Source organism: Manis javanica, chromosome 18 (genome assembly GCF_040802235.1).
Source record: "Manis javanica isolate MJ-LG chromosome 18, MJ_LKY, whole genome shotgun sequence".
Classification (NCBI taxonomy): Eukaryota; Metazoa; Chordata; class Mammalia; order Pholidota; family Manidae; genus Manis; species Manis javanica.
Genome location: NC_133173.1, coordinates 4,038,862 through 4,064,053, shown reverse-complemented (window position 1 = coordinate 4,064,053; position 25,192 = coordinate 4,038,862). Strand labels below are relative to the sequence as shown.

Genomic DNA, 25,192 nt, shown 5'->3' with positions numbered 1-25,192 from the left:
AGGCTGGAGATCCTCCCGGCAAGGAGAAACCTCTCCCGAGGAACCAGTGCCCGGGCAGTCACCCTCAGAGCTCCGCCAAGGGGACCCCGATTCCGCCGCGGGGAGGACACAGGCCGGCCTCGCAGCCGGAGGGCGGCGGGGCGACTGAATCCTCTTTTTATTAAAGTTTATGCCATTTTGCAGGCGCATCCTCTACCTCACTGCGGGCCTCACATTTCAGGGGCGCACGGGGCACGGGCACGGGCACGGGCACCCCCCCCCCAGCCCCCCCACAATCACAGTCGGAAGGGAGCACCGCGCGGAGGCCGCAGCCCGGTTACACGCCCACAGCCGGAAGCGAGAAGGCGGTGCTGCGCTGAGCCCCGCTCGCCCCACCCACTTCCGGGACCGCCCCCGGCTTCCGGCCTTGCCTCCTTGCGAACGCTTGAGGCTGATTTTTTCCGTCATGGCGGCTACCCTGAGCCTTTTGTTGGGCGGGCGTGTTCGTGCTGCCGTCGCTCGCTGTGGGTTCGCGACCCGAGGGGTGGCGGGCCCCGGCTCTGTCGGTCGCGAGCCGGACCCTGATTCCGACTGGGAGCCGGAGGAGCGGGAGCTGCAGGAGGTGGAGAGGTACCGGCTCCTCCCGGGGCCCTCAGCCTGAAGCAGGGCCTCGCTCCCCGGCGCTCCAGGCCGCGCCCCCTTGGCGCCGGGCGTTCGGCCGCCGCATCTGCCGCGGCCGCTGTTTCTTCCCCTTGTCAGGGGCGCAGAGGAAGGTGTTCAGCTCCCTCGGACCTGCGGGTTCGATTACCGGTGACGTTTCGCCCCCCGTTGAGTTCGGCGTGCGCAAGGGCTGTTCTGGTGGTAGATTTCTGGCCGGGGCACAGCGGGTCTAAGCCCGCCGACCCGGCTTGGTCGCCCTTGCAAACGGAGAAGAGGGCAGGGAGCTCCGTAACTTAACCCGAGGCTCTTAAGCCACCCATTTTGTTTGCACGCATGGCTTCTGCTATTGGTTCTCTCCCCCAGCACCCTGAAACGACAGAAAAAAGCCATCCGGTTCCAGAAAATTCGGAGGCAAATGGAGGCGCCGGGTGCCCCGCCCAGGTCCTTGACGTGGGAAGCCATGGAGCAGATCCGGTAAGACTCACAGCAGATCGGGACGTAAGGGATTGTGAAGCCTAGAATACTGTTCTTTTTTTTTTTTTTTTCGCTTTTTATTATTTTAAGATTTTTAAAAGAAGCAGAATGATACAACGAATTTCCGTTAAGCCCGTCATCTGGATTGAATAGTTTTTAACATTACGACAGTTCGTTTTTACCGAAATTTAAAAATAGTGAATTGCAGATTTAACATTTAATTCCTAAGTAATAGAGCGTGACGTTCTTAACCTAAGATTCAGAATCGGGGACTTAACATGATTACGCATGTTTTTCTGAAGAGAGGATCCATATTTTAGAAATCTTAAAAGATCCTTTTTTAAATTTAATGTCTTCTGTTTTGAATATACACTGTGTTCTGTGTGGCTCAGAATTGGAACAGTATGTTGTGGTATACACGTGAGGAAGTTTTAATCCCAGTCTCCTATGGGTACTATTTTTAATAGTTTTGTGTGTCTTTTCCCAGATTTCCTTATGCAAATACAAGCAAGTATGAATATAGATTTTTATTTTCACTTCCTTAATCACAGACAGTAGAACACAAGAAGTACTGTTGTATACTTTTCTATTTTCATCTAATGTAGTCTTGATACAGATCTTCCCACCTCAGAAGAGAAAGCTCTTCATTCTTTTTTATAGAAATCATTGTAAATGGTAGTTTAACCAGACTTTTATGATGGGCGCTTGGGTTGTTTCCACTCCCTTGCTGTCACAAATAGTGCTTTTAGCCAGTAACTTTGTATGCACATCATGCCACATATGTGCCAGGTGTGTTTGTTGTATACATTCCTGGAAGTAGAGTAGCTGGATCCGATGGCAAATGGATTTGCATTTTGATATATATATTGCTGAATAGCCCTCCAGAAGTTATGTGCCTTTTTCCATTCCATCAGGATGACTTTGGAGTAGATACTGACAGTAAAGGGGATTCTGTAGAGCGATCCAGATTTTGGTAGCCTTGGCACCTCTCATGGCAGCTGCTCCTGTTTTGAACAGCAGCTTTTTCAAATCTTCCTGCCCATTACCCCCACTTTTGTGGTCAGTAAATGTCCTTTTACTTCAAAGTACAAACAGGCCATTAGGTAAGAACCCTTTAAAGCTTCTTGGTCTTCCTCCTTACTTTCCAGTCTCAATCCTGTCCTCTATTTACATCTCAGGGGACGTGGTACCCCTCACTTGTCTGTGACGAACCCTCTGTGTGTTTTAGTCTTGTCCCTGTCTTCTCCTCAGGGACCTACATCTGTACACTTCGGGTTCCCCCTCATCCTTTAGTTCCCAACTGGCTCCCTGGCTGCCTACCCTTTATTTTGTTTCATCACTACAGTGAAACTGTTCTCCACAGATCTGTTGGTGACTTCTTCAGTGCTTGGCAAACCTGACACCCTCGTCTTTAGCCTCCCTAACATTTCTGGAGCATCTGCCCTTGTCAGCTTTCTTGAATTCTTCTCCCTAGATAGCCAGGGTACCACTCAGTTCTGTTCCTAAGGGTGCTTTTTTCAGTTTCTTTCCTGGGATTTGCTACTTCCGCCTGTATCTTAAAATCTGCTGTTTTTTCTAGTGTTGTGTCCTTGGTTATTTTACCACTCTTGAGTATTTCCCTGCTTAATGCCATCCACTCACATGGTTGTAACCACCTTTGCGATGGGCTAGGAGTTGTAAATTGATCATCTGCAATCCGTGTTTTTCTTCTGAACTTTGTATAATTAACTGTGCACTAGATATCTGTTTGGATGTCATACAGATTCCTCATATGCAACACGTCCAACATAGAATTTTTCGCTGGTTTTGACAATGTAGTCGTAACTCCTTTTTCCACAATAACCCTGATTGGTCCCACCAATCCATCCTAGCTAAAATCCTGAATCTCAGCTTCTTCCCTAGTATTTAGTCCCTTATGGAGTTCTGCTTTTGGCCTTCCTAAAATATTTCTCATCTTTTTCCCCTGCTGTCATTGTCACAGCCTCAAGTTCAGACTGTCTGGATTACTGTGATAACCTCTTGCCACTGAAAACTACACTGAAAAGCTGTTCAGCTTCAAAATGAAAACTGGCTTTTGGCATCCATTGCTTAAAATCCTTCCTTGGTTCACTATTTCTTTGGGTCAACTCCAGACTCCTAAGCATGATATGAACTTGCTTCTGTCCTCACTGTCAGGCAAGTTGAGCTACTCCCAACATAGGTGATGAGCATTGTATGTGGGGCTCACTCTACCATCAGGGACCTTTGATTCTCTCCTTCCTCTCCTCCCTCTGTGAGCCTATTACTTCTTTTCATCCTTTTAAACCACCTCTGGCATGGATGTGCCCAAGCATTTCCTGGGCCGTGCTGCACATGTTGATAGCCTGTCTCTGAGTCTCCCTCCTGGGTGCTCTCAGAGTGTCATCTGCAGTGACACTTGCCACATGTGGTCAAGTGTTAGTGCATCTGCCTCTACCACCAGAGTGTATGTTCTTTGAAGGGAAGGACAGTCTTCCTGCATTCCCGGGATCTAACTGGGGCTGGTATGCAACGAGAGGAGTTCAGTTGGTGTGAAATAAAGTGGCCTAAGAGTGGTTGGGTGTTGTCAGCATGCAGAATGGAACACAGCCATTTATTTAAGTGGCACAGGGTAAAGATTACATTTGTAGTTTTTCCAAACCCTTTTCATTTCACGTATTTATAACTAGTACTACTAGTTAGTTATTCTTATAGGGAACTTCTTCACAACTTGAAAACTTCCTTTTTCCTATAGGTATTTACATAAGGAATTTGCAGAGTCCTGGTCAGTTCCCAGATTGGCTGAAGGTTTTGATGTCAGCACTGATGTCATCCGGAGAGTTTTAAAAAGCAAGTTTGTACCCACACTGAAGCAGAAACTGAAGCAGGATCAGAAAGTCCTTAAGAAAGCTGGGCTTGCCCACTCACTCCAGCAGCTCCCAGGCTCTGGGGATGCCTTAAAGCCACTTTCTGTAGGCCACTTGGTATCCGGCCCTTTGCAGATGCCTAAGGATGAAGCCTCCTCCAAAGGCCAGCGTCACGGCACAGCTTTGAAAGTGACAGAATCAAACACTCTCAGTGCAAACACACCGATGAGACAGAAGGGGAGGAATAGAGGAACCCAGGTCCGCGAGGAAGAAAGCTTTGTGCCTGGTGCTGCAGCCCAAGGTCATCAGAGAGCGCTGCACTCTGGCGATTGTGAGGGCACGAGGGGAGCTGTCAGTGATGGACGGCCACGTAACAACAAGCTGGAGGAGTTGAAGGCAGAGGATCTGGGTGACCAGAACTTCAGCAGCAAAGTAGTGCAGAGGGGGCGAGAGTTCTTTGACAGCAACGGGAACTTCCTGTACAGAATTTGAGCTGGATCCTGTCTTCTGGAAATGCCACGTGAAACACAGGTGGGCAAGTGCATTTGGAGCTGCCTGAATTTCTGTCTACAGATTATCCACCTTCGAACAGGAGGAAATGATAAGCCTGGAATATGGGAGGAAAGAGCTGCTTGGATCTGAATCTGACAAAAGGGCAGTGAACTTCACGTGGCAAATGTGTATTGGGGCAGGGTGAATGACAGGCACGGTAGATTCCAGCCTCCTGGGCTGAGCCATGTGTTATCTTCAGCACTCCCCCTTCTTGCTTGCTCTCTGTATGTTGAAACCAGCCTGTGTTGCATGTGCTATTAGGAGTTTCTGTGATGTTTGCAGTATATGTTTGGGAGTAAGTGAATGGTTTGCCTTCTGACCTCATTTACTCTTGGTTAATGAACACTAACAGTTGTGGAACTGCTTAGTCAATTGCTTGTTTTCATTATGTGCAAAATAAAGCAAATATAGCTTTCTGTGTTGATTGGTGTTCTTGGGGGTGGGAGGGTTTACCTGTGAACCTGGAGAATGTGGGAAGGGAAGGGGCAGAGGGTCCTTTGTCATTAAATATTGGGAGACAGATGCAGCTCCCCCACTCAGTGATGGATTTTGACAGCTAAAAATGACGTTAGGCCTTCTTCCCTAATCACCTAAAGCAGTTCCTTTCATGTTCCACATACTGTTTCACTTCCCCAGTATTTGAAATACTATGTTGTTCACATTCACCCACCTTTTCCCCATAGAATATAGACCCCATGAAGGCAGGAGAACTGTCTCTGTTCATTGCTGTAGTTCCAGCTCCCAGCATAGATTTCAGTACTGTTTGAGTAAATGACGAAATGGTTGGGGACCCTCCTACCAATCAGGCAGTCCACAGTGGCAGAAGTGGCTTTCTGTCCTGCCTTTCACCTTTGCCGGCCTATCCATCCAGACCTCCGTCAACAAGGCCTATGCTTCCCTTAGGTTGACCTGTTCCTGCTTATCCTGTTAGTGTGTCTTGCCTGACCCACTGACATTTTGGTGTTTCTGGAAACTGCTCCCCCTAGCAAACCCAGCCCAAGCCCGGAAGCTGGAAAGGGGGATAGAGAACTCACCCAGCCTGTGCTCTGGGCAACCGGCTCTCCTGTTGCATGACATGAGGGACTGACACGCCACAGATGAAGGGGAGCTGCACTTTGGGGCACAAATGCATCACCTGGGAGGAGGCAACATGATAAGGCTGTGCTCAGACTGAAGAGGGAGTGGCTGCAGGTGGAATGGGCACCACAGGCAACCTCGGGGCCAAGCTCAAGGCTGGCAAACTACAACAGAAGGAGCGTTAAGTCTGTGTGCTCTGAAGGGTATGCATGTCACTCATCCATTCAGGGCAGCCTCCACCTCTCTCTGAGCTGGGATTTGATCTTAAGGGGAGTGGAATGTGGGGAAAAAAAGCTCAGTATAAAACACTAGTGAGCTCTTGAAGCCCAGTGTGAGCACAAAGGTTTGTTTGCTTAAAAAATTTGTCAAACATGAAAGGGAAAAAACTACGCAGTGAATCCCTGTGTATGCATTACTCAGCTTAAACATTTAACAAATGGCCAATCCTTTTTCATTCTGCATACTTGTCTCACATCTCCTGCCTGGCTTATTTTAAAGCAAATCCTAGACCTCATTTTATTTCATCTTAAGTACTTAAGTATACATCTTAAAGAGATAAGGTCTCCTTTTTAACATAGACATAAACTACTATACCTCAACAACTTTAGTAATTCCTTAGTGTCTAATTTGATAATCTGATTGTTTCATAAGTGACTTTTATGGTTGGTCTCTTCGAATTAGGATCCACACACAGTCCACATACTGAAACATTGCATTGTGTTGACATATTCCAGAAGTCTCTTTGACACTAAAGTGGTTCCCCTTCTGCTTTATTCCCCTTGCCATTGACAGGTTATTTGACCCATATAATTTCTGTATTTGGATATGGCTGATTTTGTGCTAATGATGTTTCCTATCATGTTTCTACTACCTTCTATATTATGAACTTACGAGGCTTGATCAGTTTGAATTTTTTGCCCTGGGTGATGCTATGCACTTCCTAGGCATCTCACCAGGAGATGACCATGATGTTGGTTGACTAGTGAGTTCAGGTATTGTCAGCCAAATCCATCCACTATAATGTCTCATAAGCTTTTTTATTTCTTTTAAACAGATACATATAGATGATTACCATTACTTCTTAAAATTCCCTAATTTCTCTTCCTAGTAAATTTTCATCTCCAAAGTCAATCACTTTTCTTAAATGTCTTCACAGTGGCATGATACAGATGCCACTCTTGTGTATGGCTTCTTTTATTTACTCCAGTTATTTTTATTGTGTGACTGCTACAGTTTATCCACTTTCCCACGAAGTGCATTGAGTTAGAATTCCGGTACCCAAAAGTCACACCTGGTGGACTTAGATCGGATCCTAACGTGTTCCAGTTCACTCTCCATGCCCCATCTCTACTTGTCTCGCCTTCCACAGCTTGGAAGCCAGAGAGCTCCCACAACCCTCGCTTGACTGAGCTAGGAAAATTGGATGAGCCCTTAAAATTAGTTTAAGGAATAAGTCTTTTCTCATAGAACACTCGCCTCTGGCCAGGAGCGCGACTGGAGCGTTGACGCGTTGCGTCCCTTTTTCAAATGTCCCTCCTAGGACACCGTCCCCTTCTCGCACGCCAAACGCTGGTCGCGCAAACGCGACTTCCGGGAGATCTGGGAAGTCGCTTTTCTCTCTGCAAGAGGCAGGGTATTCTTGGTTCGCCGTCCTCTAGGCGGGTGTAGACCAGAGTCCTGCCGACGAGCGGAGTGGAGCAGGCGGCCGGGTCGGGACTCTGGTGCAGGCCTGAGGCGAGGGTCCCTGGAGCCTGCGGCTGCCCGGCCGGAGGTGGCCATTCATCCCTGAAGTGCAGCTGAGAAGCGAGGGCCCCTTCAGGGGCTCTTTCGAAGCCCGTGCCCAGGCCTGAAGGAGAGCTGCCCTGCTGCTGCCGCCGTCTCAGAGCGGAGGGTGACCCCCCTGCTCCCACCCGGCCGCCCAGGTGGCTTCTGCCATGGCTTTTCCCCTTCGGCCGGACGCCCCAGAGCTGCCTGACTTCTCCATGCTCAAGAGGCTGGCCCGAGACCAGCTCATCTACCTGCTGGAGCAGGTCAGTGCCCGCCACGCCTGCAGCCTTTACCGCATCAACAGTTTAGCACTCACCGGATGCATATTTATTGTTCTTGGCCCTTGGTATTGTCTTGGAGCTTCTGTGGCAGGTTAGAATGAAGCACTCGGAGGAAAACCAGAGGGCAGTAAGAGCTGCTTGGGTCGTGGCCAGAGAATTAATGGAAATCACTTTTTTTTTTTTAATGCAGGTCAGGGACACACCACTAGTGCCGGGAATCACTGGGGATTGAAAGATGGTTAAGACATGTTTGTCGATAGGGATCTTACGCCCCAGTAGGAGCAGTAAGAGCCGCAAATTACCACACGCGGGATATCGTGAGGTAAATGGGTGATAACTAGGGTGCCTGAAGCATTCAGAATAAGCAGTCATTTCTAGGAGAATGATCTAGAAGGTTCAAGGAGCTGGAGTGTGAAGAACAAGCGTGTTTTCTTTGGAGATGGGAGAACATGTTCCAGGCCGATTGACTAGTAGGAGCAAAATGGAGGAACCAGGGAAGGACAGAGCGTGTACAGGGAAAAGAGTGATCAGAAGTTACACAATAGGCATTAAAAGCCACTGAATACTTTTTTTTCCCCGTTTGAAGCATGAAGCAATACTTGAAGAGGATTCTAATACCCTTGTGTGGAGTGGGGTAAATGGGCAATGAAAGGCCAGTTAGGAGACGGTGTATCAGACAAAACTCGTGGCCATGGGAATGAAGGGAAGTGATGGATTTTTAAGTCATGGTGAAAGAAGACTCAAAGACTTATTGATTGGTTGTAAAGGTTGAGAGAAGCAAGGCTGAGCTTGAGTTTTTGACTTGGGTTAATAGGAAAATAATGCTGTTACTGTAATTGTAATGGATTACATGTATGGTTATTTGTGTGATGTCCACGTTCCTCACTACATTGGAAGGTCCTTGAGGACGGGAAATATGTCTGTTTCGTTCAACACTGTGTATCCAGTGAGTACCTAGCTTAAAGTCAAGCACATAGCATGTGCTTAATGACTGATACATGAACAAAGGAATGGAAATGAAAAAAAGTACAAAGAGGATTGGGTTTGGTGGGAGGAATTGATTGATTTGGGTTTGGGTAGGATGAAGTAAAGATGTTGGTAGGAAGTAACGCATGTAATATATGGGGAATTCAATTGTAGAGCTGCAGCTGGGTTGAAAGTAGGTGCTTTGGAGAACCTCAGAACCTAAGGGGACCTGGGACTTAACTTAACCACATTGCCCTGTGGTTGTAGTGCAATGATTGGCATATAAAAGACACTCAGCAAATGTCTGAGGGATTGAAAAGAGATGTTAGTTAAAGCCAGTTCAGGTGGTATCCACATGAAAGAGTAAATAAGGACAAGGACAGAAACTTGTAAATGGAGTGTAGGTGAGGAACAAGGTAACAGGGGTGACCCAATGTGGCCAAAGTGGATTTTTATGCAAAAACATCCTCTCCAAGCCAACTTCTGACTTAATTCGTGTTGATGGGCACCACTATTCAGGCTTGAAACCTTTGAGTCATCTTTGACTCTTTACCTCTCAGACTTAACTGAACTAGTGCTGAGTCTTAAGGCCATTTCCTTACATCTGATTTTTAAAAATAGTTTTTATGAAATAACTTACACATTATAGAAAATGCAGAAGATAATGGGACGTAATAAGGAAAAAATCACTTCTAATCCTACCATCACATACACACACTGTTAATTTCTTTCAAGTACTTGAAAAATTCTGTTACACATTCCATGTATCTCTTAAATAACCTATTTATCTGTACCACCACCAGCCCACATCAGGTCCTCATTCATCTCCATGTGCTTGGGTGGCTCGGATTGTTGCACTAACACCGTAAGGAGACTCCTTGCCTTCAGTATGTCAGGCAGCCAGTCCTTCTTACCTATAGTTCCCAGATCTACCTAACTAAATTCCGAGTTGATGGGATGCTTCAGTGCATAAAAGCTTTCTGTTTTTCCTTGCTTCCTAGAGGGTCAACTCCAGACTCCCTAACCAGGCATTTGGGGTCCCTCACGCTCCAATTCTAGCCAACTATTTCAGTCTTATTTCCCACCATTACCCTACTTCAAGATGGCTGGCCTTGGTGCTGTTGACATTTTGGGCTGGTTAATCTTTGTTGTAGGACTGTCCTACACTGTACAATGTTGAACAGCATCCCCAACTTCCACCCGCTCGATGCTGGCAGCATCCACTGCTCCAAGTCGGACAGCCAGAAGTGTCTCCCAACATTGCCGAATGTCCTCTGTAGGTCACGCTCATCCCTGGTTGAGAACCAGTGCCCTACATGTACCTTGTGCATCTGCCACACTGAGCCGCTCATTCTGTACCATTCAGCCTGTTCTCTTTTCCTGGCCTTTGCTGGGTTGGCATCCTAATGTATCACTGCCAACACCTCCCCATTTGTTGAGGCCTCATTGAGAGGAAACATTCCACGACATTCCGCCACCCTCCCCACCGCCACCCAGTGTGACCTCTCCTTCCTCTGGGCGGATGGAGGAGCATCAGGAGCGATGAAGCCGGAGTCAGGGAGCGGGACATGCGGTGGGAGAGCGGAGATCCAGGGAGGACTGTCCGAGGCTAGGTTTCTGCATTGAGCATAAGTCATTTTTGTAATTAGAGAAAAAATGCCATGTAATGAGCTACTTGGCAGTTAGTTGGGGGGGTTGGGGGTTATGAGGTGGGGTTTGCTTTTGTTTGGTGTTGCTTAGCCAGTGGTTGGGGTAATTGGGGGGCGGAGTGGAGGAGCCAGCGAAGAGGAGCAGTGACATAGAACAAGGTCACGGTGAGTAGCAGGGTTGAGTGACAAGGACTTAACCTTAGAAAGAAGGTTAAGCATCTTTCCACTGGTAAAGAAAAATAGAACAAGCCAAACCAGGTGAATAAGTAGAGAAATGTCAGCTGTGGACACAGACAGCAAATGAGGTGCCGGGGTAGATGATGTCTAGCGCCCTTCCAAATCAGAGACCCTACCTCTATTAAATGGGTGGCTCAAGGGAGCTTGTGTGACCTGTGAGTGACCCAGATACCACGTCTCCCTCAGCTTCCAGGGAAAAAGGACTTGTTCATTGAGGCGGATCTCATGAGCCCTTTGGATCGAATTGCCAACGTCTCCATCCTGAAGGTACCTGCCTCTTTTCCTAGGGGGACTCAGGCCCCTCTTTCCTCATTAAGCAGTTTTTCTTTTGATGAACAGTACAAATTACTAAAGAGCAACTCCCCTTATCAGGTAAACATAGGGTAGTTGAATTGGGCAGGCAAAGGGGGATTTGATGCTGTCGTTTGTATTGCATTTGAAATGTTTCACTTTTGGGTTTTCTGTTGACAGTTTGAGAGTGATGCAGTGGGATGGCGGTCAGGGTGGCAGTTTGTTTCCTATAATTAGCATAAATAGGAGCCCTGACCGCAGTCCCTGACTTCGTATCACGCTTGGGGTTTCCAGGCACTCTTACGTTCATTGTCTTGTTGGGTTCTCTCTGTAGCAACATGAAGTAGACAAGTTATACAAGGTGGAGAACAAGCCAGCCCTCAGCTCCAGTGAACAGTGAGTATCTGCTGAACAGTGAGAGTGGGTCTGGGCCCCAAGCTGGAGGAGGTCCCGTACGTTTGCCTGTGATCTGTCCTTGGCTGAGGTCTGGCACCGTGATGCTTGCGACGTGTTTCACCTCCCTGCACTTCTACATCTTCAAGCCTGCATTGTGCCGTAGCCTCTTAAATGGGTCTCTGCGTCTGTAGTTTCTCCCTCCTGTGTCCTCTTTTCTCTCTAATCCAATCCACCATCTCTAACCACATTGATTAATCTTTCAAAAATATTTTCTTTCTTCTTTTTTTATTTTGGTATCGTTAATATACAATTACATGAGCAACATTGTGGTTACTAGATTCCCCCCATTATGAAGTCCCCCCCATACCCCATTACAGTCACTGTCCATCAGCATAGTAAGATGCTGTAGAGTCACTACTTGTCTTCTCTGTGCTCTGCTGCCTTCCCCGTGCCCCCCCCCGACATTATGTGTGCTGATCGTAGTGCCCCTTATTCCCCTTCTCCCTCCCTCCCACCCACCCCCTGCCAGTCCCTCTCCCTTTGGCAACTGTTAGTCCATTAAAAATATGTTCATTGTGCTCTTCTTAAGAAGCTTCAAAGCTTCCCTTTCTCACTGACTGAAGTACGGGATGCCCCAAGGCCGTGTCCAGGGAGGCCTCACACCGCCTTGCAGCCTGGTCTCTCACCTGTCCCCTTAGGCCGCTACCTGACACGCGCTTACACGTGCTTCCTACCTGTGTGCGGGTGCCTTTTCCCTCCTGGCCACTCCCTCCCTGCCTGAAAGGCTCTCCTGTCCCCACTGCTCCTGTGAATACCCTGCTGTCAGAGCGCAGCCCCACACTCCGTGTGGCTCTGTGGCCATTCCAGGCTGCGGTGATTTCACCCCCTCTTGATTTCCGTGGTGCTTAGTACTTGTCCTCTTTGCTTCGCACACAGTCACATATGCCTGTTGTCTGGTTTTCGTATTTATTTTTACTATTTTCCAATCTTAAATAATGTATACCCTCCCTTAGAGGAAAAAACTATCTTGGATATATGGAGAATACATACAGGAAGCCCAGTTCAAAAAAGATTATTTTATATACTTCTTTGTATTGTTTCTAACACTTGATTGCTAATATACTCCAAACATATAGGCATCTTATCTTGCTGTGTAACAGATTGCAAATTATTTGAGAGTAGGAACTCCTGGAGCCACTGTAGGGCCGATAAAGGCCCCCAGCTCACCATAGTAAACCTGCTCTGTTGAGGAGAGTGTGATGTGGTTGGCATATGGGCCAAGAGAACCGGCACGGCTCTGGCTAGGATGGGAACTGTAAGCCTGTCAGGAAGAGCAGATGGTGAAAGAGTTGGTGGTGTCTCAGTTTCTTATGAGCTGCTCTTTCCACCTTCATGCTCTTTTTTCACTGAGGCCTTTTCCCTCCCTTCTCTCCCGTAGGCTGTGCTTCTTGGTGAGACCACGCATCAGGAACATGCGCTACATAGCCAGTGAGTCTCCCGCATGCTGCTCATGGCTGAGACCTGGGGAAGGGTGGCCAAGATCCAAGGACCCTTTAGAAGATCGTCGTTTGAGTCGGCCCCACCCCTTGTAGAGAGTCTCCGCTTCTTTGCTTCTGGTCTAACAAATGGTCCGTGGCTCTCTGTTGCCTCCCTTCCGTCTGCAGATCTTGTCAATGCCGACAAACTGGCTGGCCGGACTCGGAAATACAAAGTGATCTTCAGTCCTCAGAAGGTGAGTGGCCCCTGGTGCGTATGGGATAAGGTAGAACAGCACGGACAGCTGGGGTGGGGTAAGAGGCCAACCGCTGTATTTCCCTCAAAGCGCATTACAGGTGACTGAGCCAGACACTGCCCTTTCACTGGTGGGGTCTGTCATCATACTGCACCAAATGCAGATTGTGAAATTGTGAGAGGTAGCCTCGCTTCAAAGAGAAGATTGACGCTTTTGAAGTAGAGCCTGCTCTATATCTCTTCTAGCACGAATTCCTGCAGAGTAATTGTGTACAATGTTAGGGCTTCTCAGTGACTTTCTCCTTTATATTATTTTCCTTTAATGATCAGTTCACTAGTCATCACTCCCCGTGCTCATCCGAGGCTTGTGCTGGGTTGCCCGGGGTTACTAGAACCATCCCAGTGTACTTAGGGAAAGCCTTTTCTTATACAGGAAAGGAAGCTTATTTTGCTCCGCCCCAGCTTTGAGAGCTGAGGGAACTGAAGCCCATGGTTACACCATGAGTGACATAGCCGGGTTAGTTCTCTTCCACCTTTATCTCAGTAACAGCAGTCAGTGTTTGGTGATTTCTTGTGGTTTCTCCATCTCTTGATTCCATCAAGCTCCCTTCTCATCCCACATCAGCAAGGTGCATTGTGGGTGCATCCTCAGATATCCATCCAGATTCCATCCAGACTGGAAGGAACGAGCCTCAACACTGCCCGCCGTAGGCCTGTAAAGCTGTACCAAGTAGTGCATGCCACACGAGGGACAGGTAGAAATTAAAGTTGAAAGGACAGTGGTTTATTCCTTTTCAGTTTTTCTAAAAAAATTCTAGAGAAGATAGAAGCAGTAGCTAAGCTTAAAGATGTTGAAGCCCCCTGTTTGGGGGTTGAATCCTTCTTGCTTTACCACTTAATATCTGTGTGATCTTGGGTAAGTTACTTAACTGCTCTGTGTCTAGTTTTCTCATCTTTAAAATGAGGTTGACAGTAGTACTTACTAGCTTTTAATATACATGAGATGACTTTCAGTTTCTGTTAAATCTGTGAAAGCCTCATAGGCTTATATTGTTTTCTTATCATGTAAAAGGAATAAGCAGAAAAAGCCAATGGTTTTGCATTGAAGATCATTGATAGCACAATCTTACAACTATTTATCCTGTTTGGAATATAAATGTCTAGGATAACATTATTACCAGGGCAAGAAATGTTGAGTAAGATAACCAATCTGAATGATAGGCTACTTTCGAATGTTACTAAAGGAACTATGCCAATAATTTCTAGTTTTTGGAGTCTTACAAAATGATACTTCTAAGGGTAGATTTGCTTAAATGGAATATAACAAATTGATAAGTTTCAAATAATCTTACAAAATGATCCTCTTTATAACAGAAAAACAATATCTTAATGAATTTTCTCCATCTAACACTCCTATCCAGTCAAATTCTTTGGCCTAATTTTTTTTTTATTAAGGCATCATTGATATACAATCTTACAAAAGTTTTACATGAGCAACATTGTGGTTACCACATTTGCCCTTATTATCAAGTTCACGCACACACACCCCGCTGCAGTCACTGTCCATCAGCGTAGTAAGATGCTGTAGAGTCACTACTTGTCTTCTCTGCGCAGTACTGCCTTCCCCGTGCCCCCCCTATATTATGTGTGCTGATCATAATGCTCCTTAATCCCTTTCTCCCTCCCTCCGCACCCACCCTTCCCAACCCCTCCCCTTTCATAACCACTAGCCCCTTCTTGGAGTCTGTGATTCTGCTGCTGTCTTATTCCTTCAGTTTTGCCTCGTTATACTCCACAAATGAGTGAAATCGTTCGGTACTTGTCTTTCTCTGCCTGGCTTATTTCACTGAGCATAATACCCTCTAGCTCCCTCCGTGTTGTTGCAAATGGTAGGATTTGTTTTCTTCTTATGGCTGAATAGTATTCCATTGTGTATATGTACCACATCTTCTTTGTCCATTCATCTACTGATGGACACTTAGGTTGCTTCCATATCTTGGCTATTGGAAATAGTGCTGCGATGAACATAGGGGTGCATATGTCTTTTTGAATCTGGGATCTTGTTTTCTTTCAGTAAATTCTTAGGAGTGGAATGACTGGGTCAAATGGTATTTCTGTTTTTAGTTTTTTGAGGAACCTCCATATTGCTTTTCACAATGGTTGAACTAATTTACATTCCCACCAACAGTACAGGAGGGTCCTACTTTCTCCGCATCCTCACCAGCATTTGTTGTTCCTTGTCTTTTGGATGTTGGCCATACTAACTGGTGTGAGGTGATATCTCATTGTGGTTTTAATGTGCATTTCCCTGATAATTAGCAATGTGGAGCATCTTTTCATGTGCCTGTTAGCCATCTGAATTTCTTCTTTGGAGAAGTATCTGTTCAGATCCTCCACCCATTTTTTAATCGGGTTATTTGCTTTTTGGGTGTTAAGGTGTCTAAATTCTTTATATATTTTGGATGTTAACCCCTTATCATATATGTCATTTACAAATATATTCTCCCATACCGTAACATGCCTTTTTGTTCTGCAGATGGTGTGCTTTGCTGTACAGAGCTTTTTAGTTTGATGTAGTGCCATTTGTTCATTTTTGCTTTTGTTTTCCTTGCCTGAGGAGATGTGTTCAGGAAAAATGTTTATATTCATGTTTATATTTAAGAGATTTTTGCCTATGTTTTCTTCTGAGAGTTTTATGGTTTCATGACTTACATTCATGTCTTTGATCCATTTTGAGTTTACTTCTGTGTGTGGAGTTAGACAGTAATCCAGTTTCTTTCTCTGACATGTAGCTGTCCAGTTTTGCCTTTGTCCTAATTCTGTATCACAGGAGGATCTCCGCCTCAGTAGCTGTAGAGAAGAGGGCATGTCTCTCTCTTCCTGACGCTCCCTTTGTTGATTATGAAGATTGGCAGTGTTGAAACTGGGCTCTGGAATTCCACTAGTTCGCTTTAAAAGCAGGCCTACAGATGTCAGCTTACCCACAGAAATGCGTGAGGGATGAATAGGACCGCCTGTGTAAGTGAGGGGAGCACGGGGCATCCGTCTTCCACACCTGCCCCCAGAGCTGTTAGGAGGAATAAGGAGACAAGCCTCACACGACGCTAACAGTGATGCCTGGTACATGTGCAATGCCTAATGCACAGCCACTGTTCTTCCTGTCACCACCATTCTCAGGTGGGAGTGTCCTCACCTTTCTCCTCGTTACCTCCAAATATTTCATCTTTTCCCTACTTATCTCACAGGAGGGAAGAGACGCTGGCTGGCCTTTCCCAGCTGGGATCAGCGGGCCCACCATGTTCCTGGCCTGTCCCAGCTCTCCTTCCTACTCTCTCGCTTCGTCACATAGACTCTGATGTGTGCTCAGCTGTGTCTGTCCCTTCTGAACCATTGTCCCCCTTCATCTCTTCTCCTTGGCAGGGACACTGTCTTCTTTTGTGGCTAAACTTGTAAGGATTATCTGCTGCCCCTGCCCCCACCTCCATCTTCGTCTTTAAGTCCATACCCTGGGGTCTCTGTGGTCCGGTCCAGTCCTGCTCATCCTACCGTATGTCTCTGGCATTTGACCCAGATGCTCATTCTTCCTTGAAACTTTGACCTTCCCTGGCTTGAGAGGTGCTGTTTTCCCCTATTCCACCTCGCTACGTATTCTCTCTCTGCCGAGTCTTGCACTTTGTGCACTTTTGATGTTTCGGAGTCCTCTCCTAAGCTCTCCTCTCCCCTTGTGTTCCTTTCTTTTCCCAGGGACCTGCCCTAGCAGAACCAGCTCTCTGCACCCCTGCTCTTTACCTCCTCCGGCCCCACCTGCACCGTTTCTATGGTACCGGGACGCCCTTGCTCTCATCTTGGCCTACAGGACACACCCTTCAGTGACCTCTGAAATACTTTCTCCTCTCTAGAGCTTTACCAGTCTCTCAGGGAAACAGAAGCAGTTGACTTAAATAAATAAGGTGGATGACAGGGAAACAAAGTGTTGGGCTAGATGACCCCAGGGGGCCTTTCTAGATCTGAGAGTCTGGGTTCTCTTGTCTTTTTCACTGGGTTCGACAAGTGGTGTCCTCATCAGTGACCATAGAGGAACCCCAGAGAACGGAAAGAACAGGGTAGAAGGTGGTTGACTAATCAGCATCCTTTTCTCTTCCAGTTTTATGCATGTGAGATGGTGCTTGAGGAAGAGGGAATCTATGGAGGTGAGAATGTGAGTGGAAAGGGAGAGAACATAGGGAAGAAGGAAGCGAAGTCATTGCTGGACCCCACCCCATCTCCTCCTTTCCTGTCGCATTCCTGTTGGCCCAGCGGGAAGAGAGCTTTCCTGAGAGTGGAGATGGGAGTGGGCCCCAAATCGGAACTCCAGGGTGAGGGGCTGCCAGGGCTTGGAGTCAGAAGCCACAGCTGCTCTACTCTTACCTTCCAAGACTCCCGCAAGGAAGACTGCTTCCCGCCTCTGTGTTCCTCACCCTGTCCTGCATGTAACACGATCCGATCACAGTAGTCCCTGGGGAAAATCCTGCAGCTGGTCCACGTCCGGCTCCGAAGCCTTGCCAAGGCCTCCTACACAGTCTTCAGTCTGGCCCCTTCCTGACCCTTCGCCTTCCCATGTGCCGCCCATTCCTTCTGACTTTCTATCCTCTAGCCATGGGAACTTCGCACCTGCTTTTCCTGTTGCCTAGAGTAATCTCCACATTGACCACATTTTGCCTGCCCAAATGTTATTCAAATTCTAAGCCTCAAGCCGCTTCTCTAGAGAAGGCTTTCCTGTACCCCTAGTTGAGGTGGGGTCCCTGGAAAGTCTGTGCTCAGAATCGCCACTTCTTTGGAGCACAACTGTATTGACGTTTGTCTGGAGTGTTATCCTTCCCACTAGATCAAACGCCCCAGAAGATTGGGAGTGCGTCCATTCTGCTTCCGACTGAATCCCCCGTGCCTGGCCTCGAGCCTGCGCACCTGCGGCTTTTTGTTGAGTAGTGGATGAATGTTTCCTCGGCACTGTGGTTGGCATGCTGATGAAAATGCCCTATTGCACTGTATTACAGGCCGTTGTGTACCTGTTTCCCTTTGTTCCTACATTGCACCTCCTTCAGGGCACAGAGTATCCTGTGCTTAGTGCAGTCCTGGGCGTGTGGCAGGTGCTCAGATGCTCTGCCTGTCTGTGGTGGGCCTCCCCCTGGTATGAAGCTGGGAGCCTTCTGCAGGGGGGCTGATGCTCTCTCTGTACCCACAGACGTGAGCTGTGATGAATGGGCCTTCTCTTTGCTGCCTCTTGATGTGGATCTGCTGAGCATGGAACTACCAGAATTTTTCAGGGACTACTTCCTGGTAAACGCAGGGCCCTTGGGTTTCGGCATTGATGGGTGGGGACAAACAGGGAATCCGCTGGCCAGAAATACTGACATAACCTTCATCCAACACATACAGTGAGTTGGAACTTGGTTGCTACTGGTGTGTCAGTGGGACTTCTTTTGGGGCCATGAGCATCAACTCCTCCAAACAGTGCCCAAACCCTGCCTTCCTGCTCCTGGGCTTCTAGGGCGAACCACTTCCCGGAGGGTCTGTCGCATTGACCCGTATCTTTGTGGCCCATGGCGTCCCTGCAGGAAGGAGACCAGCGTTGGATCAATGCCGTGGCCCAGGCCCTGCACCTCCTGGGCGCTCTCTATGGGCCCTTCCCTAACTGCTATGGGATCGGCAGATGCGCCAGGGTGAGCGCGGCCAGTACCCGTGTCCTGAGAGCCCCTCTCCTCCTCCTCTCGCCCACCCAGGGCCGCCTGTGAGCATCTGTGACAGGATGCGTACTTGTCACCTTGCTTCTGTTGCTCCAGAAGAGCTCCTCAGAGAGGAGAACTTGTGTCGCTAACAGAAAAGCAAGGGCCAGGGCCTCCAGGGTAGCATTCCAGGGTGTCGTTACCTTGGGTGGGGGTGGGAGATACTCCTTCATTGACATGGGAGGGGTGGGCAGGGACAGGAACAGATGGGAGTGGATAGGTAATATTGTCAATGATTAGCTCCCAATTACTTAATTATTCAATAACAATTATTATTGTTAATGATAATTCAGGGAGAAGTGTCACATGGAAAGGGGTTGGTTTCTGTAGGTGTGGGGCCGCGGCAGGGACCCGGACACAGGATTAAGAGCGTCTTTGACCCTGGCAGATGTCACGTGAATTGTGGAGGAAACTGGAGGATGAGGAGGATGGCGAAACCAAGAGCCGAAGGCCAGAAATTGGACATATCTTCCTCCTGGACAGAGGTAAGTCATGCTCAGCGCTCCTCTCATTGGGCCCTAGAAGACACGGGAATATGGGATCCTCCACTTGGGGCAGTGAATGCCAGCTTTGACGGGCCCGTGGAAGGCTCTTGAGCCGACACTGACAAGCTGGCTAGAGGCTGCCTTGGGGAGGACCCTCACGGCCCGGGATCTCGGTTTCAGATGTGGACTTTGTGACAGCACTTTGCTCTCAGGTTGTTTACGAGGGCCTGGTGGACGACACTTTCCGCATCAAGTGTGGTGAGCGGGGTCTTGGGAGATGGAGGTGCCCCTCAGCCTCTGGGGCCTCCCTCTGGGGGCAGGCTGGTGGGAGGGACTGCGACTCTGAGCGAACGGCTGTCCTCCAAGTAGTTCAGAGGACCTTTCATGGCAGTTCAGGAAAGGGTAGGAGAAGGAAGATGGTGGGCCTCCCCCGATGTGAAGCTGGGAGCGAATTAAAGCCACGTGAGATATCACCTCACACCAGCTCCTCAGAGCTGTCCTGTCTGTCTCAAAGGGAGTGTCGACTTTGGCCCAGAAGTCACATCCTCTGACAGGAGCCTGAAGGTGCTGCTCAATGCTGGGGACAAGGTGAGGGCGGGGGTGCTGACCGTGGATTTCCCCGGGTCTCTGCTCCCACAAGGCTGTGGGCACGGGAGGGAGGGACTCCCTGCCCCCTCACAGCACCCGGCAGTTACTTGACGTGTAGTCGCTGAAACCAGCTCAGCTTTCCCTGGACTTCAGCCGCAGCGGCTGGAACCCCTCCTGCACTGTCATCACACTAGTGACGTAGGAAGGGACAAGTCGTGCTTCTGATACAGTAAATTGTTTCCATCTTGTTCTCCTCAAGGTGTTTAATGAGATTCGGAACGAGCACTTCTCCAACGTCTTTGGCTTTTTGAGCCAGAAGGCCCGGAACTTGCAGGCCCAGTATGACGTGAGGCTCCAGCCCAGGGGTCCTATTTTGTTTCCTCAGTGGCTTCCCAAGGCTGCTGCCCTTCGGCTCCCCTTCTGACACTATGACAGGCCCGCCTTTGCTCTTGGTTCAGGGGGAAATAAGGGAGGTAGTGGTGTCCTTTCTCTGAGGGCAGGGAGAGGCTGACCTTATGGGACTTCACCCCAGCGCCGGAGAGGCATGGACATCAAGCAGATGAAGAACTTCGTGTCCCAGGAGCTCAAGGGACTGAAACAGGAGCACCGCCTGCTAAGTCTTCGTAGGTCTCAGCCTGAGGGGAGGGAGCTGGGAGTGCTAGAGGGGGTAGCTGTTCATCTGGCAGATAGTGAGCGTGTTTGGTCCGCAATGGGAAGAGGTGCTTCTGCGTGTTTCCTGAGAGGTGTTTATTCTTTTGGACAGTAAAGAGATATCCTAGAAGCAGGACTGTGTCAGCTGACTTTCATCCTGTCTGCAGATATTGGGGCCTGTGAATCCATCATGAAGAAGAAAACCAAGCAGGACTTCCAGGAACTCATCAAGACTGAGCACGGTAACTGCAGCAGCTGGGCCCGGCGGCGGCGGCGGCCTCCCCATCCCACCCCAAAAAGATGCTGTCGGGCTCTTCTCAGCTGATGCCGGCTGTGTGCAGTGCTGGTTTCTGCTAGGAGTCCTAGGGGCCCCTTAACCCACCCCAAGGGTGGAGAAAGAGTTGGGGAGACATGCTTGTTAGCATAGATGGCAGCAGCAGAGCTGCCCCCCAATAACAGGCTCCCCTCTGGCTCCTCGCAGCGCTGCTAGAGGGCTTCAACATCCGGGAGAGCACCAGCTACATTGAGGAGCACATAGACCGGCAGGTGAGCAGGTGGAGCCTGGGTGCCGTTTCTTGGGGAGAGGAGGTCGTGTGCTATGAACTTGAACTCTGCTCTGTCTTCCTGTGCAGGTGTCACCCATAGAAAGCCTTCGCCTCATGTGCCTTTTGTCCATCACTGAGAACGGTGAGCCTTGGGGACCAAGGATGCCAGATAGAAAAACTATAACTCAGGGAGAGAAGAAAGCATTTTGGAAGAGAAACAAACATCCTAGCAGCCAGTGTTTCCCTGTAATTTTATGGATTCTTCCCCGGGTAAAATAAAGCCATTTTTCTTTTAAGTGAAACATCTCCAGGTCATAGGGCAATGTATTGTCAAGACCCTAAGTAGGAACACATCCAGGCCTCTCCAGAATAAGGCCTGTCATGACTTAAGACTTCACAGGCGTAGGGCAGAGTGGCATTTCTTTCTTCATTCCATCTGGCCTCGTACCTTCAACAAGGTTCTGTAATAGACATACAGTCCAGGACAAAGGGACAGCCTACTTCATAAACATTTCCTAAAGCCCAGATTCTACAGCCTTTTATGGCAACTTGTTTTTACCTTTGAAGTCTTCCAGTTGGTGAATATTTTTTAAGGTTGCCTTCTACCCAGAGAAATAGTTTGCTTATTCTAAATCTCCTTTATTGTATTTGGAAGTCTGTTTCTTCTTATCTCATTAGAGGAAATCGTCTAAGACTGCCCTTTGGAACTCGTTTGCACACTTTACCTTTTCTTCAGCAGCCATAACGCGGTTCCTTGTAGAAGCGGCCTGTGCTGGGGAGAAATGCAGGGGCAGCCCCTTGTCCCTCTCGCCGCATCCCGCTGCCGTGGGCACGGCAGTTAGCATTTGTTTCTGTGTCCTCTCCTCAGCACCTACACTCAGGGTTCTTCCCTGGAAGTCTGAGATCCAGGCTTTATCTTTCCGTGAGCAAGTTTAAATTCAGGAGTTAGTTTAGAATCAGCTGTATTAGATGCAAGGTTGACATTTACTGAATTCTTCCTCCTGGTTAGGTCTTTCTTGGGGAAAAGGGTTGGCGGGTCGGTCTGGTTGTGCATCTCAGGACATCTGAGCTGGCTCTTCCTCATGAGCCTTCCCTGCCCTCAGGTTTGATTCCCAAGGACTATCGATCTCTGAAAACACAGTATCTGCAGGTAAGGCCAGGAGAGTGTATGCTCTTGGGGGTACTTGGCAGAGGGAGGGTACTGCACATTTTTGAAAGAGGCAGAAAGAGAAATGGCCCCTTCTCTGTCCCCATCCCCACCCTGTTCCCATTCTGGCCTCCCTTGTAGAGGCTGTAGCGATAGTCACCCTTCAGCACAGGCCTCCCCACTGCCCTGGTCTCACTGTCGTGGGGGTTGGCCAGTGCTGAGGGGACCTGGACAGCTCAGCTCATGGGCCGGGTGACGAGTTCTCACCTGGGACTCTCCCTCACTCGCGCCGCGTGAGGCATTGACAGAGCTTTCCTGCCTGCTCCTTTTCAAGTCTCACCTCATCTGTGAAGGCTTCCCTAACTCGTATCAATAGCTTTCTCTGTTAATAGAGTCCTGCTGCTTTCATTTTTCTTTGACTGTTTCTGATGGGAAAATCTTTCACAAAAACAAGTGTGAGCTCCTCCGGGCGCAGACTGCATAAGCCACTCCCTCATGTCCTCATCGCCTCACGGTGCTGGGCCGGGGGGACGCTCCGTGAACAGCAGAGTCCCATTTTCTTCAGAGCTATGGCCCCGAGCACCTGCTAACCTTCTCCAATCTGCGGAGAGCTGGGCTCCTAACAGAGCAGGCCCCGGGGGACACCCTCACAGCCGTGGAGAGCAAAGTGAGCAAGCTGGTGACAGACAAGGCTGCAGGTGAGCAGGGAGCACAGCTGGCTCCCCCTTCTCTCCACGGGCAGAGCGCCCGGGGGGTGCGGTGGGCGGCCGGGGACAGCGTGGCTCCTTGGCCTTCAGTCAGTAGCAGCACTTACCAGTTGAACACTTGCTATGTGCTAAGCCCTTTAGATATGGTTTCTCATTAACTCATCACAAAGCAAAGTTTATTATCTCTATTTTACAGATGAGGAAGTTGAAGCTTAGAGACGTGAAGTGACTTGTTCAGTGTCCCTCAGTTAGTAAATCAGATTTGAGCCCAGGTAGCCCACACACTTAACCAGTAAACTTGGGTCACCCTGTAGATGGCACTTGGGGCAGCTGAGGAGGAGAAGGGAGAGGAAGACGGTGGGGAGAAGGGTGTGAATGTCTTGATCAGTTCCAGGGAGTTGCAGGGAAACTGCTTTGAGGGGGACCTTCAGATGTGACAGGCCCCTACTTGAGAAGAGGCGGGCCTGCCGCTTCCGGAATGGCATCCCTGTGGCAGTGCCGTGAACCCAAAGACCTTAGACAAATCCTAGCACAGATTTCTTCCTCAGGAAAGATCACGGATGCCTTTAGTTCCCTGGCCAGGAGGAACAATTTCCGTGCCATCAGCAAGAAGCTGCATTTGGTATGTAGAAGCGGGCTGGTTCGGGGCGGGGCGTCGGTGGTTCATGCCTTTGTGGGGCACTTGGAACCCACAAAACCTTTTTGTTTTGTTTTTATAGAGATCCATTATTTGTTAGTTTTATAGCAAGAGCTTAATTTAATGAGACAAGACACAAAGATTGATTCGTTTAATAAACGTGTAATAAGCACCTACCAGTGCCAGAGAATAGGCTAAGTGCCACCTCAGGGTCACTGAGGGGTCAGCAAAGGGGCATCCTGCCCTGCAGCCCTTCACGGGGAGCGCGGGGGAACTGAAGAGAATCGGTGGGTACTGAGGAGAAGCTTCAACCTTTGGTTACAGATTCTTTCCAGGGCTAATGTTGGTTTTCCTTCCGTTGAAATAAGAATTCTTCTTTGGACTATGCCACTTTTCTCTGACCCTCTAAAGGACTGGAGAGATGAGTCGTCACTTGCCTCATGTGTCCCCTTTGTCCTCTAGATCCCACGTGTGGATGGCGAGTATGATCTGAAAGTGCCACGGGACATGGCGTATGTCTTCAGTGGTGCTTACGTGCCCCTGAGCTGCCGAATCATGGAGCAGGTGCGGACACATGGCTCCTGCTCACATTCTTCTTTCACTCTCGCTGCTTTCTCTTGGTCCCTGGCCTGTCCCAGCTTTTACTACTCTAGTAACTCGTAAGAAATGTGACAGTCTGGTTTTTGCAGCCTTCCGTCTCCAAGCCTAATACTGTCTCACACTTGAGACTAGCGCTTATGCCCTCCCAGGTGCTGGAGCGGCGAAGCTGGCAGGGCCTGGATGAAGTGCTGCGGCTGCTCAACTGCAGTGAGCTGGCATTCACAGGTGCGTGGTGTGGGCAGGCGGTGGCACGGTGGAACAAGAGGAGGGCTGGATGCATCACCCAGTACTACCTAGCAGGCCAGTGAGGAGCTGGGTCCGGTCTGATCTTTGTAGATATGACCAAGGATGACAAGGCTTCCAGTGAGTCCCTGCGCCTCATCTTGGTGGTGTTCTTGGGTGGCTGCACGTTTTCTGAGATCTCAGCCCTCCGGTTCCTGGGCAGAGAGAAAGGTAAGAGAGAACAGAAAGGTGAGAATAGGTCTCCATGGGATCTGGGGGACAAGGGCAGTACTCAGGAAGGCCCCTGGGTCCCACTTGCTGTAGTCTTGCTGTGGGCTGAATGGCAGGAAGCCCTGTTCCGCTTAGTGGGACAAGCTGTCACAGAGGTATAAGCCCATGAGCATGCCCCTGATGCATCTATGTCTGTAAACTGTGCTCTGGTCCAGCCAGGGCTGTGGAACTGGAGGGCTCCATGTGGCTAGTACTGGGGGCCTGTGATCTGCTCTTACTCCTGTGTGCTGGTGCTTTTGATCCTTAGGGTACAGGTTCATTTTTCTGACAACAGCCGTCACAAACAGTGCGCGCCTTTTGGAGGCCATGAGTGAGGTAAAAGCCTGATGTCTTCCCTGCCAGTGTGGAGTCTTTCCAGGACACGTTCCCCAGGGGCATGCAGGAGTTTTGACTCCCAGCTGCTAACAAAGTGTCCACCAACTTCTCTACCAAGAGCTGCGGAGCACAGAACTTATCTGGGATTTAGAGAGCATATCTGAGGAAAGAGTTCACCTCTGCCCTGGTGATACTCTCTTTTTTGTTTACAAAGTACAGCCCAGGTTGATAAGATAACGAGGAAGAGGTATGTTTTGCTAAATCCTGTCTGTGTATCATTATAAATAAAGCCATACTCTCAGTATGTTTAATTCTGGA

At 48.9% G+C, this 25,192-nt stretch overlaps 2 protein-coding genes across 2 annotated transcripts; both read left to right on the top strand.

The window, feature by feature from the left end:
- The first annotated feature begins 391 nt into the window (after positions 1–391).
- NGRN (neugrin, neurite outgrowth associated) lies at positions 392–4,945 on the top strand. The gene is made up of 3 exons (XM_017645207.3): positions 392–609; positions 1,003–1,113; positions 3,866–4,945. Exons 1-3 carry the CDS (start codon positions 446–448, stop codon positions 4,467–4,469), a joined length of 879 nt encoding a protein of 292 aa, XP_017500696.2. The 5' UTR covers positions 392–445; the 3' UTR covers positions 4,470–4,945.
- A 2,242-nt stretch (positions 4,946–7,187) lies between these two features.
- Positions 7,188–25,192, top strand: VPS33B (VPS33B late endosome and lysosome associated). Its single transcript, XM_017645208.3, has 23 exons — positions 7,188–7,636; positions 10,693–10,773; positions 11,132–11,193; positions 12,632–12,681; positions 12,858–12,925; positions 17,069–17,114; positions 18,146–18,240; positions 18,519–18,623; positions 19,075–19,171; positions 19,352–19,429; positions 19,686–19,759; positions 20,019–20,105; positions 20,292–20,382; positions 20,578–20,652; positions 20,892–20,956; positions 21,043–21,097; positions 22,059–22,105; positions 22,668–22,800; positions 23,358–23,431; positions 23,909–24,010; positions 24,196–24,271; positions 24,383–24,499; positions 24,807–25,192. The coding sequence occupies exons 1-23, from the start codon at positions 7,541–7,543 to the stop codon at positions 24,884–24,886; spliced, it is 1,854 nt and encodes a 617-aa protein (XP_017500697.1). The 5' UTR covers positions 7,188–7,540; the 3' UTR covers positions 24,887–25,192.